Raw genomic sequence first — 9,052 nt, 5'->3', positions numbered from 1 at the left:
AGGATTGGTTTTTGGTGTCGTGAACGTTGCTAATAATATGATTTAGTGTCGCTCTATTTTTAAACCGTCACAAATATTATCTGTGGCGTAAATTTTCAACCGTCACCAAGAAAGAGTCACTAAAGACCATTTCTCCACCAGTGTCTCATAGGAAGTTGTACACGCATTAAAAAATTTCTGAAACTTTTAGTAAGAATTCCTTAAAACCGTCCCCGCAAGGGAATACAATGGACATCCTAATAATATATATTCAAATAATTAAGGATTCAATAAAAAAAAAAAGTAATTTAATGGTTGACTAACAAATAATAATGGTGTTTAACAAATGAGAATATACAATTAACTCTTTTTAATTGCAACAAGGGAAGAAGCACCATATATCATCCTCCATTGACCAAATAAATACAAATCAATACTATAACTTTTTTCTTTTCTTCTTCTTTAAACAATGGTGAAAAGGAGTAATTTACTTTTTAGACCTTGTCTTGAGCACCAAAATGTTCACAAGACTCAACATTATTAACCCTTACCCTTGTCAATTTTCTAAAAAGAAACACCATAACAACCCACATTAAACTCTTAACAATCCTCACCATACCAATAGTTACCGTGAGGTAATAAATCCACCAACCCAGTAAATCCCCCAAATTCACCCCCATCAACATCTCCCTTTTAACCTCAGCAACAATAACCAAACACTCAATTTCATCTCTCAATCTCCACCACCACAACAACCCAAAACACACACTCAAACTCACCTTTTCAACCCAATTCTCATCTCTACCCAACCCATAAACCGTGTCATCAACCACCGGTTTAACCACACTCCTTGACCAATAAACCATAGTCTCATGTAAACCCAAGAAAAACACAACCCTACTTATCAAACTCTTCTCTGAAACCTCAAAACCATGGCCGTCAATTCCTGCCGCTATGGTTCCTTCAACGCCTAAGGCGACGCAGACTTGAACGACGCAGAGTAAAATCCAGGCGGTGAATAAGCGGGGACGGTGGAACTCGGGTGGTGACTCGGTGAATAGGGTGATTTTTCCGGTTAAGCCGTGGAGGAGAGTGGCGATGCTGAAGATTGAGAGGAGGAAATAGAGGATTGATGGAATGGTGTGGAGGATTAAATTGAAAATGGAAAAAGGGTTTTGGGGGTAATTGATAGAGGTGAAAAGATAGGTGTAGGAAGAGAGTCTGGCTAAGAGGAGAAAAGAAAGAGGGAGTAAAATGGTGAGAAGAGTGATTGTGAGGATGTGAAATGGTTTTGTTATGAGATTTTTGAAATTGTTCTCCATATTGATGAATATAAGAAGGATGATTTTGAAATTGTATTTATATGAATGTTAGGCATGAAAACTAGGTCATGGAATTGGAATATATTTTTATTAAGTGGTTAGTATAATTTTATTAAGTGGGTGTCACGTCCATAGTTCAAGACTTAAGGTAGTTGGTTGGTCCTAACTATATATGACATGCATGCTCTTTTTTTTTATTTTTTTCCAATGTAAGGATTTTGTCCTAATACATTCCTAGGCCCCTTAATTATCTACAAAAGTCAATTTCTTTTCTTTTACTTTGTTTTTGACAAAGTAAGCTTTACTTTGTTTTTTCTACCTTAAGATGAGCTTATTTTGTTAAAGTTCATCACCATCCAATGGTGAAAAAAACAAAATAAGGTATATTTTGTTAAAAACAAAATAAGCATGGTCTAACCCCCATCTACCATGAGAGTTTTTACGCAAGTTGAAATATGTATAGAATGAATATATTACTGTAAGAAAGTTTAGAAGGTCTTAAAAAAAAAGTATATATAACGTCAATAGGTCTATTTAAACACGTTTAGGGATAAATAAAACATTTTCAAAATATAAATAAGCAATTAACTTTTTTGATAAGTAAAAAGAAATATATTAAGCTTATACATGTCCATGGACCTGCCTGACCAGTCCAATCCTGCTCTTTGTATATGTAATATATTTGATGTTTGGTCCAATTCGTCTTTAACCCGTATATGGGTTTTGTTGATTCAATTAGCTAGATTTTAGTTGAATGCACTGTAATCATAGTTTAATTTTAACTTTCTTTTAAATATAAATATATTAATTGAGCGGTTTAGGGTGGGTTGGACTTGGAAATTAGATTAATTAGTCTAAACTAGTTTGGTTTAAGTCCTATGTGAAAATAGTGCAGATTGGACTAGACCCTGCTCAAGCTAGCCCATAAACAAGTATAATTAAGCTAATAATTTTTGTTTTAAAAAAGCACTTCAAAACTTTAATCATTTTAATTTTGATGAATTGTGTCACTCATCTTTTATTTTAACATATTAAGATTTTGATCTTTAATTTTTCTTCACATTTTCATGATCACAAAAGTTAATTTTGAATATAAAAATAGCTTAAAACAACATGATTCATTTTATGTGTTTAAATAGTTTTTTTTTATGGGTGTAATATGCGATGATAGAGAAAACATAAAAAAAAAAAAACAATTTTATACCTAGTTGAAATTTTTAACTGAATCAGATGTTTTTCGCTTTTAGTTTGGCAAACATAAATTTATCTGACAAAAAAAATGAATATTTATAAATCAGATGTATTAAAATAAGATCAGAGACTTTTTTTTTTTTGACAAAAATAAAATAAGTGACTTAGGCCCCGTTTGTTAGGAGGAAAATATTGTGTTCTGAAAAATTTTATGCAGGAAAAATATTGTACAGAAAAATAAAATATTTTTCTGTGTTTGGCAACAACACTGGAAAATATTTTTCGGTGTTTGGCTACAACATTGGAAAATATTTTCCAACCACTAAATATGTGAAAAAACACAAAAAAAAAACGTGAAAATTTGTTAAAAACACGAAAAGTCGAAAAATACGAAAATCACGAAAAGTAAAAAAATATTAAAAACATGAAAAAAGTGGGAAAACACGAAAATGTGCAAAAAATTAATGTTAAAAACACGAAAAACGTTTTTCACATTTTTGGCATTTTTTGTACGTTTTCTCGTGTTATTAACGTTATTATGTTTTTTTTCTTTATTTTTTCGTGTTTTCACGTTTAGTTTTTCGGCTTTTCCCTTTTTCACATTTTCTTTTTTTCGCGTTTTTTTATCTTTCTCACTTTGTTACTTTTTCGTGTTATTCATGTTTTCATGTTTTTGTGTTTTTTACGTTTTCGTGTTTTGTTTGCATTTTTTCGTCTTTTCATGTTTTTCACTTATTGTCACGTTTTTGTGTTTTAGCATTTTTCGCGTTTTCGTGTTTTTCATATTTTTTCATATTTTTTCACGTTTTCGTGTTTTTTGTATTTTTCACGTTTTTGTATTATTCGCGTTTTCCCACTTTTTCGAGTTGTTTATGTTTTGTGCTTTTTCAAGTGTGTGCTTTTTTTTGCGTTTTTGTGTTTTTCACGTTTGTTCACCTTTTCATGTTTTTGCGGGGTTTTTTTTCATATTCTCGTGTTTTGTAACGTTTTTCCCATTATTCATGTTTTTTGTGTTTCATATTTTTATATTTTTACATTTTTTAACGTTTTTTCCATTTTTCTCTAAACACGTATGTTTTGGGGAAAATGTTTTACCCTTTTCCCTTATTTCTTCCTTCATTTTCCATTGACTTGCCACTTATTTTCCTTTGACTTATTTTCCTGCCCAAACAAACACTGGAAAATTTGGAAAATATTTTCCTGCAGAATATTTTCCCCCAAACAAACAGGGCCTTAGTTGACAAAAATCGAAATTAGTGTTCACTTACGCAATGCGGTTTTTTTTCTCAATGTTATCAGAATCGGATCAAATATCAAACCAGATTGATAATTGGATTATGGATCACTCGGTCGGATCGGATAGCTCGATTTGATCGAACTGGATAACATAATAAATAAATAATATTTATATATCAAATATATATAATTAATTTAAAATTTTTTTTTATAAATTATATACATATCCAAAATTATAAACAACTTTTGGTTTGTTATTTTTTTTTATCAACTTGAGGCTTAAATATATAACGGATAAATGAAGTTTAGAATAACTTGAAATATGACATATTATATGTCATGGGATCTTTTTAACGATATATTATTGATAACTTGTCGGATCCGATTTGATATTCTCTGCCAGAGTTACCTGCAAAACAGAACCGGAGAGAGGATCTCCGGGAAAACTCTCCGACGATCAAGTCAGTTTTTATAAGAAGGTTGGTAATTTGACAATAGTATTGCGGGGAAAATTGTGAGCGTACCTTTTTTCCTCGTTCTTAAGGCCTTTTATAGGTGTTTTTTAGGTAACCGTCGAGGGCGGTTACTCCTTAGTGGGCCACGTTTTGAGGGCGGTTCCCCCTTTTTAGGCCATGTCCCTTTCGTGGCTTTCATGGCAACGAACGTGGTTCTGAGTGGGAGTCTTGATGCTCCGTTTAGGAATTCGGGACGGTTACTCGCCTCACCCGTTTCCGCTTATTCGGGTCCCATTCGGGGCGGTTACTCACTGCGCCCGCTTCCTTTATTCGGGTCTCATCTGATCTTAGACCATAGGTCTAAGTATGGGTTGGGCCTGCGAAATGAGTATGACCCAGTTTAGCCTCTCGGGTCATCACATGCCTCCCCTTTAGTTTGATACAAGAGCCCTTTAGGGTCTGTTCATAGGGGACGCTTCGTTTTCGCTTGTCTATTCAAAATTCAAAAACTTGTGAATTTTTCCTCTTTCGTTATTTCTTTTCCGGCGTCATATTTTCCGGCGTTGACCTCTTATTTCCGTCATTTCTCTGTGTTGTCTTTCCCATGTAAGTTTTCCTCTTCATAATTTGTACCTCGTTCGGCTTTTTACTTCTGTTTATTTCTTTTCCTCAACATGTCGAACCCCGACCATGACTTCGCACCGTTCGATGAGAGCTACGTCCGCGAGGTTTCTCATGAAGTTGATGAGATGGTTGATGAAGTTTCAACCAGTTCTCATGGGTCTGATTCCCACCCCGCTGACTTCCTCCACCTGGCGAATACAACCAACGAGGGTCTAGGTTTTAACCCTAAGAAGTTGATTCCGCCACCTGTCCCAACCCCCCGTTTGTTACCAAAGAGGGACAGGTCGGGAAGCCTAGTTTGTCGCGAGACCATTGAGGATTTGCGGGTGCAATATCCTTGGCTCCAAGGTCTCGAGACCATCATTCCCGGGGAGGATAGAGGACCGGGCGATTACCCAAAGGGGTATTTCACCATTTTCGTCGCCCAGATTATCTGCGGCTTCACTTATCCGCTGGCGGATGAGATTGCTTCCATCCTCGGCGGTTACAGAATCGCACCCGGGCAGTTACATCCAAATGGATGGGCCGACTTGACCCTGGATAAATTTCTGGCGGATTGTTTGGAGGTTCCTTTCTCGCTTAAAATTTTCTCCAAGCTTCATCATTTCAAGAGTTCGGCGGGGTATTTCACTTTCATCCGCCAGAGCGGATACTATGGTTTTGACGAGAAACTGAACAAGATCCAGCGAGGAAGAATCCGCCGTCATCAAGTTCCTGAAGAGTACCCCTCCTTTTGTATGGACATATGATCAGGCCTTCCATATGCTAAGGAGCCGAGTAGCGATTGCCTACCGCGAGGGGGATCACGTGGTCTATATCCCTTATCGCGTTTTCGTACAAGGTACTTTTTATTTCCAAGTTGATGATTTCTTTTAACCCTTTGCAGGGGTGATCCTTTATCTCAAATCGCTGCAGATCGGGAGGCTAAAGCCTTAGCGAGAAGGAAGAAGCGGATGGCGGGAACCGCCTCCGTTGTAGGGGCGGATTCTTCTGGAGGAACGATTCCTTCCATTAAGGCGGCTTCTCTTGTAAGGGCCTCCGTTTCACAAGGTCCCACTTCTGCCTCCGAGGATCTTCCTTTGACGAGGAAGCGGAAGATAAGTGCGGATACAGAGTCTTCTCATCCCAAGAAGAAGAACACCTCTGTGTCCCTTACTGTTGGCGGTACACCCGTATCCGCCTCATCCAAAGGAAAGAGCAGTACCCCAATTCATGAGGTATCCTGATCTATTCCCTCTTTCTATATTGCTACTTTTTTCCTCATGAGCTATCTGCTGTTCTCTTGATATTTTTCTTTACGCCTTTGTAGCCAATTCCCGACATTAGCGGATGGTGGACTAGGACCTTTGGCATGGCCGTGAGTTTTTCTTGCAAGGACATTGTCTCTTCCATATGCAATGTCCTCGGGCGGCTTCCCTCTGCTTCCCGTGTACGCAAACAAGTACCGCTCCCTACCGTTGTAGAGGGGATCGAGAAGCGTTCTGTAGAGGTATATTGTTGCTTGTCATTCTCTTTCAAGGATCTTGTGTCCATTGTAACCGCCTATTTCTATTCGCCCTTTTTTATTCGTGAGCCGTCTTATATGCAGATTATCAATTTCGCTGAGGGCATTCTCCGAAGGGATGCCGAGCGAGCCAAGGAGTTGGAAGGTCTTGGTACTGAATTGGCGACTCAGAAGTCGCTTTATGATGATGTCCAAGGGAAGGTGAAGGTCCTAGAAGGTGCCCTTCAGAAGGCTGTGAGCGAGAAGGAGGAGGCTCTTAAATCTCTTCAGGCTAAGTCCGATGAGCTGCGAAAGGCCCTCGATGATCTAGCTGATTCCAAGGAGACATAAAAGAAGAGGGCTGAGGAAATTCTGGCTGAAGACGGTGCCCGCATCTACTGGTATGGGGAGCGGATTCATGCCGCTTATAAGCATGGACATCAGGGTCTCGTACTTAACCGCCCCAAGGTTCCCATCCCTGAAAAGGATTTAACTGAGAAGTGGGATAAGCTGGAAGCCGAGGATGCTGATATGGATGAGGTAATCCTCTTAGATTGGAAGAGTTTTCAGGAATCTCCAATTATCGGCGAGATCCCTACCCAGAATGCGGAAGAAGGGGCACCGCAGGAAATCTCTCAGCCTGAGCAAGAGGTACCGCCCTCTGAAGCAGTTATTGATTCGAGGGTTGAGGATTCGCTTGAAGTAGATCCGCCCACTAGAGGAGAAGAGGGAGTCGCTGGAGGCGAGGAAAGCAATAGGGGTGAAGGAGAGGAAGCTGTAGCATAGTTTAATTTATATTTGGACTTTTTGTATGTAACAAACTGCCCGTATATATTAATTTTCTTTCACTTGCCGCTTTGCCTATACGTGCGATTATTGTCACTTTATTTTCGTGTATGATCCTTGCCTTTTGCCGACTTCATACTTGTAATTCTTCATAGTAATTTTTGCTTTCGCTAGGGTGGCCAACCCCTTTTTGTAATTTTTGAGTACTCGTTTATTCGCTTAATTTTATGCCTTACTCTATTATTTTTCTTTCGAAAATAATATAATCATAAGGTTAATCATAAGGTTTTGCGAGTGATGCGTAATCATGCATCCGCCTTTCTTTAATAGGCAACACATTTATGTGTTTTTTGAGTTTAACCCTAAGGGTTTTGCGAGTGATGCGTAATCATGCATCCGCCTTTCTTTAATAGGCAACACATTTATGTGTTTTTTGAGTTTAACCCTAAGGGTTTTGCGAGTGATGCGTAATCATGCATCCGCCTTTCTTTAATAGGCAACACATTTATGTGTTTTTAAGAACAATCCGCATTCGGACGTAACATATTGAATAAATGTAATAATTGAATACCTTTATTGATAAAGAGAAAAGGTTTATTACATAGGTACACCAACTGTGTGGGATCAAAGCCTCATTAAAACCTTTTATCAGAAAACCCAATGGGAAAAACTCATAAAAGGAAAAAGAGTACTCGTCATTTCCTCGAACTACTCGGCCTTTTTATATAGGCGTAGATTCTCTAGATTCCAGGTGCGCGGGAGCTTCTTTCCGCTCATTTCTTCTATTTCAAAAGTGGCTGGTCCCAGCTTCTTGGATACTTTGTATGGTCCGATCCAGTTGACGCCCAGCTTGCCTTTGCCATCTCTGGATTGTATTTTATCCGCTTTTTTCAAGACCAAGTCGTTCTCGTTGATTATTACTTTTCACATTCTTCTGTTATGATATTTCTTGATTCTATTGCGGTATACTGCCATTCGCATGTAAGCTTTTTCTCTTCGTTCCTCCACAGAATCCAAAGCATCTCTAATGTTGATAGGATTATCTGTGTCGCAATAATAAATTATCCGATCTGTGGGCGACTTGATTTCAACAGGTAGGACTGCTTCGGCTCCATAAACTAGCGAGAAAGGTGTTTCGCCTGTTGCTGCCTTTACAGAGGTTCTGTATGCCCACAACATATGGGGTATCTCATCCGCCCAACCTGTTTTTTTTTTGTCTCCTAGCCGCTTCTTGATGCCTTGAATCATGGCCCTGTTGGTAACCTCCGTCATACCATTCGATTGGGGATGGTTTACGGAAGAAAAATGATTTTTGATCCCCATGCTTTCGCAGTATGCTTTGAACTTGGCATAGTTGAACTGGGTGCCATTGTCGGTTATAAGCTTTTGCGGGATTCCAAATCGCATGATAATGTTCTCTCGTAAGAACTCGATCATTCGCTCAAGTTTTTGTGCGGTTACTGCCTCCGCTTCTACCCATTTGCTGAAGTGGTCAACTGCGACTATCAAGTACTTCCTTTTCTTTGTCGTTTCTGGGAATGGACCCACTATATCGATTCCCCATGTTGCGAATGGCCACGCCGTCATTATAGCGATTTGTTTGGCTCCGGGAACATGCTTTTCATTCGCATGTATTTGACAATTATGACATTCCGCAACCATCTTCTGGGAATCTTCCACCACCTTGGGCCAGTAGTATCCCATCAGTTTGACCTTTCTTGCCAACGCCGCCGAAGCTTCGTGCGCGCCACAAATTCCTTCATGCAATTCTCGCAGCACGTAGTCTCCTTCGTTGCGACTAATGCATTTCAACCATGGACATGTGTACGATTTCCGATACAAAGTTCCATCCCGAATTGAGTATCGAGCTGACTGCCCAATTAGCTTTCTGGCTAAGCCCTTATCAACCGGTAAATCTCCCTGCTCCAGATATTGGCGAATGGGCATCCGCCAATCTTCATCGTCTTCCAGTTCTT

General features: G+C 38.9%; 1 protein-coding gene across 1 annotated transcript; it reads right to left on the bottom strand.

Annotated features, from left to right (window-relative positions):
* Nucleotides 1–275: 275 nt before the first annotated feature.
* LOC136220552 (uncharacterized) lies at nt 276–1,354 on the bottom strand. Its single transcript, XM_066008364.1, has one exon. It carries the CDS (start codon nt 1,299–1,301, stop codon nt 474–476), a length of 828 nt encoding a protein of 275 aa, XP_065864436.1. The 5' UTR covers nt 1,302–1,354; the 3' UTR covers nt 276–473.
* Between the last annotated feature and the right edge of the window lie 7,698 nt (nt 1,355–9,052).

Source organism: Euphorbia lathyris, chromosome 2 (assembly GCF_963576675.1).
Source record: "Euphorbia lathyris chromosome 2, ddEupLath1.1, whole genome shotgun sequence".
Classification (NCBI taxonomy): Eukaryota; Viridiplantae; Streptophyta; class Magnoliopsida; order Malpighiales; family Euphorbiaceae; genus Euphorbia; species Euphorbia lathyris.
The sequence above is the reverse complement of the archived record's forward strand: the minus strand, read 5'-3'. Positions and strand labels throughout refer to the sequence as shown.

Bases quoted from the DNA above. Each gene is read 5' to 3' on its own strand.
- LOC136220552 (XM_066008364.1), bottom strand. From the start codon at position 1,301: ATGGAGAACAATTTCAAAAATCTCATAACAAAACCATTTCACATCCTC.